The sequence below is a fragment of the Stigmatopora argus genome, chromosome 3 (genome assembly GCF_051989625.1).
Source record: "Stigmatopora argus isolate UIUO_Sarg chromosome 3, RoL_Sarg_1.0, whole genome shotgun sequence".
NCBI classification, from domain to species: domain Eukaryota; kingdom Metazoa; phylum Chordata; class Actinopteri; order Syngnathiformes; family Syngnathidae; genus Stigmatopora; species Stigmatopora argus.
Genome location: NC_135389.1, coordinates 10,415,920 through 10,432,315, shown reverse-complemented (window position 1 = coordinate 10,432,315; position 16,396 = coordinate 10,415,920). Strand labels below are relative to the sequence as shown.

The 16,396-nt window shown below is 40.6% G+C and overlaps 1 protein-coding gene across 2 annotated transcripts in view; it reads right to left on the bottom strand.

Annotated features, from left to right (window-relative positions):
- Window positions 1-1,169: 1,169 nt before the first annotated feature.
- Window positions 1,170-16,396, bottom strand: part of LOC144071030 (cyclin-dependent kinase 17-like) — a 30,573-nt gene continuing 15,346 nt past the window's right edge. The window contains exons 3-17 of one of the 2 annotated variants that reach the window (XM_077595713.1): window positions 14,773-14,940; window positions 14,000-14,133; window positions 11,477-11,602; window positions 10,304-10,360; window positions 9,693-9,807; window positions 9,335-9,429; window positions 9,164-9,226; window positions 8,711-8,834; window positions 8,496-8,616; window positions 8,125-8,222; window positions 6,150-6,255; window positions 2,942-2,984; window positions 2,750-2,840; window positions 2,194-2,271; window positions 1,170-1,754 (exon numbers count right to left, since the gene is read on the bottom strand). In XM_077595713.1, coding sequence (XP_077451839.1) covers window positions 1,717-1,754; window positions 2,194-2,271; window positions 2,750-2,840; window positions 2,942-2,984; window positions 6,150-6,255; window positions 8,125-8,222; window positions 8,496-8,616; window positions 8,711-8,834; window positions 9,164-9,226; window positions 9,335-9,429; window positions 9,693-9,807; window positions 10,304-10,360; window positions 11,477-11,602; window positions 14,000-14,133; window positions 14,773-14,940 — 1,457 coding nt within the window. In that variant the 3' untranslated portion in view covers window positions 1,170-1,716. The remainder of the gene's footprint in view (window positions 1,755-2,193; window positions 2,272-2,749; window positions 2,841-2,941; window positions 2,985-6,149; window positions 6,256-8,124; window positions 8,223-8,495; window positions 8,617-8,710; window positions 8,835-9,163; window positions 9,227-9,334; window positions 9,430-9,692; window positions 9,808-10,303; window positions 10,361-11,476; window positions 11,603-13,999; window positions 14,134-14,772; window positions 14,941-16,396) is intronic. The other variant, XM_077595714.1, reaches the window with a different exon arrangement.

Genomic DNA, 16,396 nt, shown 5'->3' with positions numbered 1-16,396 from the left:
TTTTGGTCTAAGGTCTTTAATATTGTCTTTCCTTTTCTACATTCTTTTTTTATGATGGGAAATGTATTTTCTATGGTTTTCTTTAGGATCCGTCTTGAAAACCCAGCTCTCTTCCTTGGGGACATAACTTGAAAAATGAGGGCAAAAAAGGCATAGAAACACAGACGAGCACTATGCATTACTTCAGCAGAATCTATTACACCGGAGCTAAAATGGCAAATGAGGCATGGGCGTCATAAAATCGTAACCCTGTAGATTGATTACCTGTATTCCAGTATGTGGAGCTAGAACAGGATTTAATCAGTGGTGGACCATCAGGGCCTGCAAGGCCTTCTCTGCTGGCCTAAAAAAAAATCTGAATCACAGACTGATGTTAATTATATTTTCACCATGAATACTTATTAAATCATTCCAAATTGTCTGTCAGCTACCTTTTAATGATTTTCCCTGGTTGGCCTTCACAATCAGTTCTGCAGGCGTCGATAAAACTGTTGCTTTAACCAATCAGATTTCGGATTGGCAACTCCAAGGCCTTCTCGCAGGCGTAGGGATAGGTCATCGCTTTCACCAACTATGATTGGCTAGTGATAGAGTGGACTAGCCAGAGCTAGCAAACTACCTGGAGCGAGGTGCACAATCAAATATATTGTTGTGTTGACTTAATAGTGGTTTTGTCAACCCACAATGGCTGAAGAAGAAGAAATTGATTTGGTTGCAGATTTACTGTGTGCCTACCATGCATGTCTTTGGAATGTGGGAGGAAACCGGAGCACCCGGAAAAAATCCACGCAGGCCTCGGGAGAACATGCAAACTCCACACATTTGGACTGAGCTGGATTTGAACCCAGGTCCCCCACAGTGAGGCCGGGTTAGGGTTGTTATTTATGCTTTTTTTATGTGTCGTAGCTGTAGTAAAGGTTTTCTAGCCATAAAATATTTATTGAGGGATTGATTCAGAGGTAGTACTGCTTAACGCCTGTGAAATTCACGGCCACCACTGGATTTAATACAATAAATGCTTAACTGCGCTTCTCCATAAGTGTCTTTTTAGTTAGATTGTTATTGGCGTAAACACAAAGGGCAGAGATTTGAACTTTTCTTTGTAAAAGAGAAGACACAGCTAATCAAAAAGTTGAGGCTACATACAGGATACAAAAAAAAACATTGCGGGAGGTGTACCTTTGTTTTAATTCCCTGCACGCTTTACCTGAGAGGAATGATATCCCGACAAGCCAGTCAACACCGGCCTACAGAGGAGGGTGTAAAAAAGAAAAGTGCAAACAATTTCAAGAGGCAATGAAAAGGTCTTCTTTTAAAGGTAGAGCTCTATGTATGAAAAATGAAGAAAATCACAACAAAATGGTTACCACTTCCCAAAAAATTATATCTATACACATTGCATGTTTTTTTTAGTTTTTTTTAAAGTGACGGAGCCAGTTAGAATTCTAAACAGTAGTCGGATTTTAGCAGCAAATTCTCTCTTCTTAATAAATATAGAATATAAATGTCTGTTGTGCCACATTGAGGCCAAACCTTGAATACGGGTGGAGGGTTGGGGGAATGGGAGTCACACGTCTGGACAAGCAACCCGAGTGGTTTGTACTGCTGATGAGGACGATGAAGAAAATGATTTTCCACCGCAATCCAGCAGTGGGACTGTACAAATCATGAAATTCTTTCCAAAATACCATACAAAAAAAATTCAGTCCAAAGAATCTAAAACAGCATGCTTTGTCTTCGGCTCTTCCCGTTACCTGTTAAAAAAAACAACAACAAAAGAAATAAAATAAATATAAGAATAAAAACTCAAACTATTTAAAATAAAAATATATTTTAAAAGCTGTACTAATTAAGAAAAAATATAAATCCTACACTAAAACAAAAAAGGATTCAAACTAAATTGGAAAAATAAAAACAGTAGTCAAAAAAGGAAAATTTTAAAACCTACTCCTGGAACTGTGATTGGTTCAATATGCTTCTTTTATTGTCATATTCAGGTATGCTAGGTAGGTAGGTTTAGGCTTTCTCAAACATTTCAACATGAAATGGTTTCTTTTTGGATAAACATTAGCTGTTTGTATAGGGAATTTGTGCCCCCTTGTGGATAAATCTCCAAGACTTGGCTGCTGAAATTTCTTAAGAGGTTCTCAATATCAAGGGTTGATGAACCAATCAATGAGATTTTGGCAATACCTGACTCGGGGTACGAGGAGTTCCTGAAACCGGGGTCTCTCTGCAGCTGGACCTCCTTCAACGTGAATATGGAGACGTCTAAACAAGGACGGAATGGGTCAGAGTTAGTGTGTGTGTATGGGTGGGGAAAATGATGATATATTTTACAAAATCCTAAAATACCTCAGGATTATTTTGTTGCAGGTAGCTCTCAACTCATTCCATGCCATTGACAGACATAATATTATATTAGACATTAAACCCATTTCCCCTCGCATTGAATAATCATGTTTCACTGCCATTGACGGCGATCACTGCCAACCCTCCCAGGCAAAACAGATTGCACGTGTATCACCGTCAATAGTAACCAATAAATTGATGCTTAAAAACACGTTAAAAATCGGACCTTTTTCACCCAATTCCTATCCTCTCTTTGGCTAATGAAAGTGGAAGGATTTCAAGTTGGTTGATTTTTTTTTTCTGAAAGCGGCCCTCCAAGGAAAAAAAAAGTTTGGACACCCCTTTTGTGAGGCTTCCTGCCAAGTCTGCTTGGCTTGGTTGCCATCTTCTTACTCACTCTCTGGCAGTGTGCGCACGCGAGGCCCCAGGCTCCCAAAGTACGGCTGCCCCGTGGCTTCATCTGCAGACAGCCTCTTTCTAGACTCGTACTGTTACGCCCCGGCACACCACAAAAAAAAAAGGGGGGGGGGGGGTCAAGCGGCATTTCGCGGCACACGGGATTTCTGGGCGATGACGGCGAGAGCCTCACTTTGAGGAAGGATATCAGCAGGTCGACGCCATCCGGGTCCAATCTGCGGATAAGGGAGAAAAGAGAGAACGCCGAGGAAAGGCGAAGTGAGTCATAGACGCTGGCCGGCCGGCCGGCCCCAGGAAGGAAACACAGTCAACTGTTCCACAGGATTTCCTTACGGGAAGTAGGGCGCACACACATTCATCTACAGCAGGGGTCTCGAACTCAATTTACCTGGGGGCCGCTAGAGGCCGAGTCTGGGTGAGACTGGGCCGCATCAGGATTTCCACAAGAAAAGCACTGATAAAACTTTCCAACGTTATCAAATATCTTTATTTTTTAACAAAAAATAATGAATTAAATAAATTAACTTAAAGATGAATAAAAAATAAATCAATCAGTAATATAAAACCAAATAATACTAATGAGCATACAGTAGATATACACTGGCTGGCTAAGTAGAGAAAATGAATTATTTTTATTCAGTTTCAAATGTCTGTATTAACAGCTCTTTAACCTTTAACTTTCTGAACTTGAATGGAACATTGAACATGAAATATTCTGAACACGGCTTCTTTTGCCTACTCCTTGCTGCTAGAGACCTGGCAGCGCTTCTTCTCACATAGTCACATTTGGCTTGAGGGAGGAAGCAGTGGAGACCCTCAGTAGAGCTTGAAGATGCTCATCAGTAAGTCTGGACCTGTACTTGGACTTATTGAAGTTCAAGGTGGAGAAGAGCTTCTCACACAAGTATGTGCTCCCAAAAAGGCACATGGTCCGCTTGAACCTTCGGGAAAGTTCAGGGAAGCTGGGGGTCAACTCTCTCAAAAATTGCCCAAGCTTGTCTGCTTCACCACTCACCTCCCTGAACTTGGCTTTGAGTGCAGAGTTGCACTGCAGGTCAATGAGCTCCATTTGAAGCTCAGCAGGGGCATCTTGCACATCAAAGGAGAAGGGGTCCGCAAAAATTTGAAATGTGGCTTTGTGTGTCTTGAAGTCTGCAAATCTGTGATCAAATTCCTCCTGTAGCTTCGAAATGGCCTCAACATACTTCTCACCACTGAATGGTGTGCCTGCATCCACGAGAGCCTTGCATGCTGGGAAATGGCAAAGGTTTGTCTGAGAGAGCTGGGCTTTCCATAACACAAGTTTAGTGCAGAATGCTCTCACGTTGTCATAGGCAGCACTGACAAGTTGCCCCTGGCCTTGTAGCTTCTTGTTCAGTACATTAAGCTCATGTGTGATATCAACAAGAAAAGCCAAGTCCATGAGCCATTTGGGATCACTTAGCACAGGATCAATCAACTCACAAACGGCGTAGCTAGCTTTGACTGCTGCATTACTGTCTTTGGTAGCCTTCTTGAAGAGATCCTGTTGCCTCAGAAGACGTGTTTTAAGACTGGCAACCTGGTTGGCTCTCTCATCTCCCTGGTATTTTTCGTACTCCTCAGCATGTCTCATAGTACAATTACGTTTCAAATTGTATTCCTTGTGCACCGCAACTTTTTCAGTGTAAATGAGACACGTCGGGGTGCCCCTGTGTTCAACAAAGAAATATTGCACTCCCCACTTTTCTTGAAACTGTCTGTGCTCATCACCGACCTTTCTCTTCACGGCAGGCTTTGAAAGAGACATCTCTGGGGCTCTGTAATATGTTTTTCCACTTGGAATGAGTCTCGGGTTGATCTTTCACATTCAGTCGCGCGGGTTTGTGGCGCATGTGCACTTTCGCTCTCCGTTTCAATCGCGGAGATGGCTACAGACACTGACACAGGCTGGATCACGGATCATAGCGCCTCATTCAGTTCTATGCTGAGAGCAGCGGAGGAGTGTGCGCGCCGAGCGGAGTGATCGGCCTCACGGCTTCTCCTCCGCCCAGCTGATTGGAGGAATGAATGAGTGAGTGAGCGAGGCACTGGACAGCCCGGCCGATGTCCCGCCCTCCAGAGCCGTATACCTCACCGTGATTGGTTCATTCAGCTCCGAACCAAAGTTCCCTCTAATTTTTTGTTGGTCTGAGCAGAAAGACAACCTCCCTGAGCGCACTGAGTACCAGTGTGAGCGACATCATCGGTACTCGGATGATTCGCTTAAAGACGTTTCGCCGACGGACGTTTGACAGACGGGCAGGTCGCCGAATGGACGTTCCACCGAACGTTCATTCGGCCGAACGGAGGTTTCGCCGAAACGGGATTCGAACGCTCGCCCCGCCGGATCGTGTGTGTACAAGTTTTTCAACCTCGGCCCGCGGGCCATATATGGCCCGTTAGGATTTTTAATCCGGCCCGCCGCCGGTGTTTTCCAAATTATAGTAAAAATCAATGTTCGTCTACCATCAATGGCAGTCCGGGAATAAGCACTCTTGGGCAGGCAGATGTAGCAGAACCGAGCCGTAAAATGACAGCAATCGGGTCAAATCCATCCTAAAACAGCATTTAATGATTAAATACAAATACTGGATGATATCGCGATGGAGGCAAAAAAACGTCTATAGACGTCCATTCGCCAAACGGCTCAAAATGCTCTCAAATTCGGTCAAATCCAGCTGAAAACAGCGTTTAATGATTAAATACAAATACTAGTATTTGTATTTAATCATTAAACTAACAAATACTAGTACGACCTGTCCGTCTGTCAAACGTCCGTCGGCGAAACGTCTTTAGGCGAATCATCCGGTCACGACATCATCATTGCTCGCTATCGGCACACCAGTATCACACCTGCCACAAGCAGGTGCATGTCAATGTTCCCTCTAATTTTTCATGTAAAACATGCTGTAAAACAAGAAAAACATGAGTGGACAGAGCTACTGCCACTGGCTGCCACTTAAACGGCGCCATCATGGGGAAAGGGGTAAAAAAAAAAAAAAAAAAAAAATCAAAAAAAAAATCAAAAATAAATAAATCGATATTTCATATTAAGACGGGGGCCGCAAATTATCGTCCCGCGGGCCGCAGTTGGCCCGCGGGCCGCAAGTTTGAGACCCCTGATCTACAGTAAACACCACTCATACGGCCTTGACCCTCAAGTAGCCTTCTTCTACCTCTTGTAGCCTAATTTACCCAAGAGACCAATTTGTTTCTTGCTTTCGTCTAGTGTAGCCCTCACTACACTAACGAAGCCAAACTTTTTTTTCCAAAACATGGTTGATCACAGTCGGTATAGCTAAAGCAGCATTATAGCGAAGAGTAAATAAATCTGCTGAACGGTAGAAATGAAAGCTGACCTGGGTGCATGGTTGATGAGCGCCTGGGTCTTGTACTTTGGGAATTTGTGGGACTTGAACTCCTCCACACAAGAGATACCAGGCCAGTTGTCCTCGGTGGGAGTGCCTGAAAGAAGAGACACAGATAATATTGACTGAAGTTATTGAGCTATTGGTGCCCTTAAAAGTGGTTAGAAAAATATTTATATTACTCTATCCATGGAACTCATAAGTTTGGAGTAGACTCAATGAAAAATGTTAAAATATTCATTCATTATAAGAGCCACTTATCCTCGCAAGTGTCACGGCGGTGATGGAGCCTATCCCAGCCAGTAATAGGCAGCAGTGTAAAATTAATACATTTATATGTACATATTGAATTTAGATTTTTATCAGTTAAATTAGCCCCAAATAAAAATTTCAAATGTGAAGGAATTGTTTATTTTTTTATGTACATTTACTTGTATGCAAATGAATGCACAGTGATTTGGTTGAAATGATTTGTTGAACAATAAAATAAAAAAACATAAGTGCATTGAACATTAAGGAATGAAATACTTTCTTGGCATATTTTTTTTTAAATGGGCTCCATCAAAACATTGTTTTATTAAAGAAAGTGCTTTTGAAAATACAACAATACCATTGGTGAATTCATTATTTTTACACATTTAACAGTATTATATTTGAAGATATTGAGGAATGCATGATAATTAGAAAATGAACAAGGTAACATAATACAGTGGTACCTCGAGATACGAGCTTAATCCGTTCCGGGACTGAGCTCGTATGACAAGATTCTCGTAACTCGAGCGGAAGTTTCCCATTGAAATGAATGGGAAACAAATTAATTCGTTCCAACTCTCTGAAAAAAACACCAAAAACAGGATATTGGATTGAAAAAAATGTTTTATTTCTTATAATTCGCCATATATTGACAAAGTAATAAATAACGAGTGGTTTGATAGTAATAATGTGTTTAATAGGAGTAAAATTAGACACATTTCGCGGAGGGTAGAGACAGCGCCATACACGGAGGCGGAGGGGGGGGCTGTTCGGGGGGGCTTTATCCACGGCAACAATGCACTCATAAACGAACAAACAAATTTAAATTAACTTGAATAACTATATACAGACACTCAACGTTTAATGTAACTTCAAACAAAACTAAATTCTAAATTTGTTGTAATCTTTTTTACCTTACGTAGTTCTACGGGTTGACACCACCTGGCCGCTCCGCCGAAGTCTTCAAAACGAACGCATCAAGAGTTGTTTGTTTTTGTCTACCCTTCAAAATATTTCGATGATGTCGCATACAAATGTCATCACAATAGGATAACGCACGACCACTTGCCAACGAGAAATAGTCTTTAAAGAACGATCGCGGGAGCTTCTTTCCTTAGAAAGAATAACAGGAAATACAATAGTTGAGCGTACCAACGTATTGATTGTGGGTAATGAAGTTTTATTCTGAGAAAGGTTGCCATTGCCTATGGGTGTTGTGTGCACGAGTATACTTCATTACCCAGAAAGCCCTCTTTTTGCCTGCGCGTTGTGCGTTTCCTGGTCGTATGAGAAACTCGTCTGAATTAATTAGTTCCGTGCTCGTAGATATTGTTATACACGAAAGATATGCAAAAAAGACCTGGCTTGGTCGCATCACGAAATTTTGATCGCATGACGGGCGAATTATTCGATCGAAATTTCCCTCGTAAGACGAGAATTTTGTATGACGAGCGGTCGTATGACGAGGTACCACTGTACACACATGTATCTCTTTGAATTCATGTACCACCTTAATGATTTACTGACAACAAAATACAAAAAAAATACTCAAATGTAAATATAAAGTTGAATCCGAACTGCTGACTTTTCATAATTCAATTGGTTTAAAAAAATGAAATAAATGAATGTCATTATCAACGTGCTATTTGACCAACATCCAGTAAAATTTGCTACTACTGAAGAGACCTGCCACTAGGGGGCAACGAGCACTCACCCAGAAGCCTGAAGATGAGGTGCAACTCGTCCTCCACCGTAGATCCGGGAAACAGGGGCCTGCCTGCGGCCATCTCATAGAAGATGCAGCCCACGCCCCTGACAGGAACCCACGGTGTAGGTGGCATGAGCACAAACATTCAAAGTTATTTTTTTCACAGTCTGTGATCATCACACAGCCACTGTGCCCTTCCAAAGTAGGGCAAAGTCATTCGAAGAAAGAAGGCGGCAAATTCTAACAGAAAAAAGATGACCCGGGCTAATTATACCCTGTCAAAACTGACTTTGACTCTATGCAAGGCCCATCAATGAAATGGGACATCAAAATTCGGACGAGAAAACATTATCGACTCATCAAACTTATCCACTCACCACATGTCAATCTGTGTGGAGTACTCAGAAGAACCCAGCAAGACATCAGGGGGTCGGTACCACAAAGTGACCACCTCATTGGAGTATGTTTTAGTCGGCACAGACTTGGCTCTGGCGAGACCTGCAGCAAAAAAATAAAAAAAATAATTTTAAAAAATCAATGTAAATGGAGACGAATCATTTTTTCACAGCACATATGAAAATGGCAAATTTACCAAAGTCGGCCAATTTAAGTTCCCCCCTGTCGTTGATGAGCAAATTTTGGGGTTTCAGATCTCGGTGGAGAACTTTCCGCCGGTGACAGTATGCTAAGCCGCGCAGGATTTGGAAGAGAAATATCTGGAGAGAAGAAGAAGAAAACCTTTAGGATGAGCGCGAAGAAAGATGTGAATTAAAAACACACACAAAACATTTGTTTTAGCAGATATTTCAGATGGCCATTTGGTAACAATCAATTCAAGTATCCTTTAGTAGCTGGGATTGGCTTCGGCACCCATGCCAATCTTATTTTCTCAGGGACTTGACCATCAATATTGGTCCATAAACTCGTCAGGGGACTAAACTGAATACATGGACTGACAGAGATATTTCGCTGCCGCCCACCAGCAGGGGTCTCTCATATACAGTGCTCATCTTCAATAGTTGACAAGCCACCTGCAGGTGCTCACCTTGACATTTTGCATGCTCAGGATGTTCCCACAATCATCCATGTACTGTTTGAGGTCTTTGTCCTACACCACAGGGAAAAAAATGTCAGTGAAGACAATGAATGAATAAAATTTGCTTGAATTGTATCCCTCTTGGCCAAGTTTGTGTGCTTTTGTCACAGAGGCACTCACCAGGTACTCAAAGACCAGCGTCAGTGACTTTTCGGTATGCACGATATCGTGGAGCGTCACAATGTTGGCATGCTTTAAGTCCTTTAGTAGCGACACTGCCAGAAAAAAACAGCCGTCCGTTAAAGGGTGGATTCGTCCATTACTGTGATGTTTTGTCAGCGGTAATGTGATAATATACAAAAAAGGAAACAAGACAACGGTGATGATTGCATTGTTTTTTTTAGATAAGAAAGAGTTTTGCAAAGGTTAGACATCAACATTAGAGTCGATTTCTTATTTATTATGAATGTATTTGTTGGATCACCTTAAAACGCTTGCAAAGTGAGAATGTGATGAGAAGTGAAGAAAACTGACATACCCTCCCGGATAGCTGTGCATGGCGCCCCCTCTTCATGCTCCAACCTGATCTCCTTCAGAGCCACCAGGTTGTCTGTTAGCTTGCTTCGCCCCTTGAAGACTGTAGCATAGGTGCCCTACAGCGGAAAAAAGAGGGGTTGTGTTTATAAAAAATAACAATTAAATTAAAAAAACCCGCTTACATCTGTTTTCTTTATTTTTCTGACCATTGAAATCCTATGATTCAGCTTTTTTTCTGTCTCGAAAAAATGCCACTTATACTTCCATGCCACATATATACATACATACTCTTTAGTGTGGATTCTTTGGCTGGTGTGATTTATACTCCGTTGGAAATTATAGCCCAAAAATCTGTATCGTGGAAAAAGTTAGGATAGCTCTCCCAAAATTATGTCAAAACTGAACGGAATTACTTACAAGTTCCGATTCATTTTTATTTTTTTTAACCGAAATACAATTTTTGAATGTAGAAGGTAACAAAATTAGACTACAAGTCTCACTCTCTTTGGCTAGTATTGCCTTAACCATTTATGATTGAGGAACAAAGTAGAAATATCTCAAGTTCGGACTTCAAGTGGGAACACTAGCAGTTAAGAGAAAACTTTGGCATACCTCCCCCAGTTTGTCCAATTTTACGTAGGTCTCCAGTTTCCCAAATCCAATCTCCGACTGCAGGAACGAGAGAGAGAGAGCAAGAGATGAAGACACATGGCCATGCGAGAACGTCGTCCTTATTAGCGACAAGCAAACGGACACCACAATGACTCCTTTTGACGGCTTGGCAACGGCTCCGGGGAAGTCAAACAACCGCCACCGACATCTTAGCTAATCCCTTGTGACAAATGGCTGCTGGCTCTCAGAATGGGAAATAACGCTTAATTAAAGAACATGCAGTCAGGCATATTAAAGTCAAAACTAAAATGTTATTCTATGGCTCTTGGATTTGGCTTAGAACACCGGCTTTAGCAAAGTACTCCCTAAGATGTTTTTGTTAGTCGCCTTCTAATCAGTTTAAAAGGAACTGCAACTATAGAATTTGATGTTCATCAGCCACGGTTAATAGTGGTTAATAATCATTGAATTACTTATCTGCAGTATACAATAATCCCCTCCTCCATCATTAACAGTCCAGACAAACCCTAAATCTACAATAGAGCAGGTCCCTACAAAGTCATGCTTTGGGAACTGGTGGCAGAAATGTTCAGATTTTAAAATAAATGAATACAAAAAAACAATGTTGATCAATTCTAAAATGAATATATAGTGATGGCTCTAATTGTTTTAAACATTCCAATTCCTTTTTTTCTGGTTGTTTATTTAAGACTACATCTTATTAAAAAAAACATTACTCCCAGGATTTCAATTGATTCTATTCATTCTTTTTAAATGCTTTATTTACCATTTACTATCAAAATTGTATGTTAAAATATAAATGTATATTAAATTATGAATCTTCATCTATTGATTTCTGTTTCTTGAACAGTAAAAAAAAGGCGCAGTGAACAGGGTAACGAGATTGAAAAACTGGGGTCAACTAAAATACTTCCTGCTTTCATTCTTCTTTTATTGTCAAATGTATTCAATGTCAGCGTTGACCTTCCGCGACTCCTACCAAGTAGTGACAGGCTGGTAAATTACATTCTAATTAATAAAAAGATAAAATAGAATGTAACATTATAGCATTTAGGAAGCCAAAATATATGACACTAAATAGTTGTATATTTTATATTTATGTGGTCCTTCTCTGTTCTCGTGTGGAACCCCCGACGCAACCCGCCCGCTTACCAGTGAGGCCCTACGGGACCGTCGACTGAGCGGCTGATCAAAGGGTGGGCTGCTAAACTGCAACTTCTCCAAATAGCCGTCAGGTATCCGGATATCGGCTGGCAGGGACAGACGCTTGTTCAGGTCCTGCACGTGGAGTCATAGAGCACATAATACCATACAGTCAGTTGAGAGAATAAACAAAAAAAAAACAGTAAGTAACAGTGCAAACAAGCTGAATAAATCATGAGCGACAGTTTAAGCAAATACAGAGAAATTTAGTGAACAGAAAGTTGGTGGTATAGAAACATGGATGTTGTAGCGACTTGAGGAGTTCTGGGTGAAACAACACTGTAGGAACAACACAGAATAAAAAGCATTATTCTTTCCTCTTTGTTACATAAGTGCATACACAGTCCAAACATTTCCCATCATGCATTTCCTTTCTTTGTTAGATTATTGTTAATCCGGCCTCTTGGTAGCAGCTTTAATGCAATTTCTGAGCCCTTTCTGAGTAGTGACAAAATTATGACAAAGCTGAACAGAATTACTTACATTTTATTATTATTATTATTATTATATTTTTTTAAATTAGAAATGCATCCCCTGGTCAATTTGCTTTATCTTCTGAGGTAAAAATGTGAGTTACAACCAGGATTTTGATCTTCTGAAACTGATGATAAAATCCCATTTATTCTAAATACAATTAATGGCTCGGATCGCATGCTATTAACCGCAATTTAAAAAGATAGAATGTTTGCCACCTGGGGAAAAAAGCGCAAATTATTCTCATTGCAACGACAAACCAGTTCCTCTCTTCTGGGTGATGAGAGGTCGCCAAGGCCAAGTGATGACATCCCTCACGTGACCTTTGCATCCCCCCCTGCTGCTGACCAATCAAGCTGCCCTAATCTGTTACAACCCAAAGGCCCATCTGGCCCGTATTACGATAATCCATGTGATGTAATTCCAAGCAGCAATGGTTTCCACTCATCAACAGCAGGACACCTAATGACAGGAAGCGGGATTTCCTCAACTTGATACTTGTTGTCAAACATTCACAGGACGTTTGTAACTAGGGTCATACTTCTTAGTAATGGCTCTTTTTTATCACCATATTTTCTGGACTGTAAATCACACTTTTTTCTCAATTTTCCTACAATTTATTATACACAGGTGTGATGTATACATTTTTTTTCAACCTGATCTAATTTTTTTAGGCTGTTAATATGTTACACAAACAGGTGCTTATTTTAACTGTTGTCCTGTATTTTCCCATTACTTTAATGTATAATATTGTACAACTGAGGATAACCGGTACAGAAAATGAATTAATGTTATATGATTTACACTCCAGTACAACATATATATTTTCTTCTTTCATTGTGCATTCTTTGGCTAGTACGACTTATACTCCTGAAAAATACGGTAATTATCTGAAGTGGTGTTTAGAAGTGTTATTCTGCACCTTCCAAATATTTAGGTATCATACAATGTTCTATCTTTAACTGTAAGAATTCGATATGATGATTTTTTTTATAATCAAACATCATAAACACTGTCTTCAGTGAATTTGATTACTTATTTGGATTAAACTCCTTAAGTCATTCCCTGTATTTCACCATATGAGACCAATATTGGATTGAATTAATATTTATATCAACATTTTAATTTAAAAAAAAGTCTAAATAAATGAATAACCCTTTTTAACAGAAAAAGAAATGACACGATGATATTTCACTGACAAACGTGCAGAGTACCTCTCTGACATATGCCAGTTGCACATTCCTTAATCCAATAAGCAGCCATTAAAATTGATTGAATTGGCTTTGTGAGTAAACAAACCCAGCAAGTGGATACACGTTCAAATCCTCATCTAAAGTCCTCATCTCAACGTAGAATCAATATTCTTTTGGGGCTTTTAATGCCTGTGATCTATTGAGAAATCCTCAACATTCCAAAGATTCTACTGCAGCAAAAAGTGGTCTGTCCTTTAGAACAATAACCACATTTAAACTAACTAACCACTAGAACAACATCACAATCTGCCATCAATGAATGTGTGGGTGTGTGAAAAGGGTGGGGGGTGGCACACTGATTATATTTATTTTAAACAGGCATGAAAAACATGCTGGGCATCCAAGTAGGTGGACTACGCGTCTCTGTTTGACCTTGCGTAGGCCACTAAGCAGCTTTTGCGCCTACACTTTAGTTACAACGCACAACATTAACGCACCTTCTATTACATGACGCCATTCTAACACATCGGTAATATGACTCGTGCATTTAATTCGTTCTGTCGCCGAGGTCATAACTCACTACATTCGCATTTGACTTTTTACAGTTAACCAACTGGAAGATACGGATTCACCGCCCAATGTTATACCAGTGTCACTCTGCACAGCTCATTTATTGTAATAACTTTTGCTCAAGTTTTGTACAAGAGTGAATATATTCAACCATGTGTTAGGAAAGTGTGGTTAAGTCATTGATGGTTTATAGGTTGGAAAATGAAGTTTTAAAAGAGAGGGGACAGTTGCTGACCTCTGCAGAGATGCGTCGGTTGCCGCGGTTTCTCAAGCAGACACCTGAGGGTGATTGCACTTCATCCGAAGATGTGCCAGATGCTTGGTCGCTCTCTCCATCAGACCCCATCTTCAGGTTCTCGTGCACAATATCTGAAAGGGGGGAAAGATCAGGAGGAGAAATTAAGGTGGGAAGGAAGGCAGGGAGTCTGGTATGTTGGTTGCGCTTGCTTGCAATTGTTGGATTGCTTAAAAGTAGTGTGAATATTACAGAAGCTAGTAACAGCAACACAACTGCCATAACATAGGTGAGGTGATCATGTGTAATAATTTGTTGTTATTCTACGTTCCTCATGAGTATTTCACCCTGCAATTTGACATGGGATAAATCCAAAACTGCACAAAGTTTAACTGGAGTGAAAAACAAGTCTGTCTTAAATATTGCTTGCAATATAAATGCTGTTGATCAGAAGCAGCAAATACATAAATCTTTTTCAGTATTTTTGTTTCCAAAAAGTTACAAATATCGTCATCGCAAATTTTCTCGAAATATTAAAATATGACTTAAGGGTATATCGCCCACCCCGACTATAAATCTGTACCAATGTGTACACTTTGAAACTACATTAACTTTTTTTTTTTTTTTGAACTACACTTTTGCATTAAATGTCGCTACTGTTAAAGCATGTAGAGGTCAAACTTTAAAACTACTGTATTCAGAGGTGCATTTTTTTAAGGCATAAAATAAATCCATTTGCTACAAAAGAGGCTTTGGTGTGGTGCCATTCTCACCGAGGCGACTGCCGTTGCGAGGCATTGTCATGAGTGAGCCCAGGCCTCCACCGATGACGCTCTGGGGCCGCCGCAGTGGTGGCTTCTTAAAGGAGCCCGTGTACTGGTGCAGGAAGGAGTGGACACTGCGGGCTGACGGAGGGCGACCATTTTTCATGACTGGCTCTGCTAGCACAAAAGAAACGTAAAAGGAAATCTTTATAAAATGGATGGAGACACCAAAGCATGCCTTGGGTTGCATTGAACCTCAAAACTGTTACCTTTTCCCATATAGTCAGTTGCATTGATGCAACTTTGTGTTTGAGTAATACTACTGAGCAAGAGTTTTCCTCATCACAGTGTTATGCCAGTGGCAAAGAAAGAACCACACATTAACACAAGCAACACAGCTATATGTTGATTCGGTAAAAGGCAATTGTTCTGCAATAGCTTCAAAATGGACTGAGTTTTTGCCAAAATAGCATTGCCACATGTCACATATTTAGATTTACATCGTATTGATCCCGAAGGTAGACACTGCCCTCCAGTAGCCAGTGAAATAATCTCCAAATGTGATTCGTTTTTTCCCCCTATTTTGTGTACTCTTATTTAACTCCAAAAGGTAGGCACTGCCCTTTATTGGTCAGTGAAATTTCCAATTGTGATTGCCTTTGCCTTCATCATTTCAATTTTGTAATTTTAGATTAGATTAGAACTTTATTTCATCCCGTATTCGGGAAATTTCTTGGTTACTGTAGAAAGACAGACACAAGATACACAAGTCATTGTAGACCTAGGTAAAAAAAATGTTCCTATGCTATAAACTTTTCTTTTCTATTTAGTGGATCCAAGCCGCGATGGTGAATCCGCGATAGTCGATCCGCAAAGTGTCGTGGTATTACTGTAGTACTATAATTCAACAGAAGTACGAGCCCATGTGTGTATGTGCCTCAAGATAATTGAATTGGGATTGCACTGCTCATTCTGGTGAGCAAGCCTTCACCACCAGGGTTCAGTAAATTATATTTCTATATTTTGAAAGGAGGATTGTTAAACGACGGATCATCCCGTAGAAAACAAGAAATTAAACTTACAAATAAGAAACTTGAAAAATCAGCAAAAAAAATATTGCCTTACCAAACAGTATAAAATATAGAGTTCTTGATCCCCCCTCTCCCTGCTGCCTTATCTCTCAGCAGCTGTTGTTACTGCTTGCCCAAGGTATGACTTGCATAATCACATCAGGACCAGAGTGCTTTCCCCTGAATCACACAGTTGAGATCACATCTCAACCAGCTACTGCATTCTACCTCCTCTCGAGCCTACTCTCTGGCGCACAGGCTGCACACATCCCATCGCACATAATCCTGAAGTGAATCACTACACAAAAGTAATTTGCAACATACAGAGACAAAGAGAGCAGAGGGACAGGGACAAAAGACAAGTCAGGAAACCTGATAGAAGGCCTGGGAGCCGTTTGCTTAACTGTGTAGGCAACGGAGTAGTACTGAAATAGAAGAAAGACTGAAAGTTGCTATGGGGATGTCATGGAGAATTTGTGAATTCCTCAAAAGCTCGAGCACCATGCCAACAATGCTGTGGAACATTCCCTGCTGCGGTGCCTGTCGCTGTTGGGAATATCTCA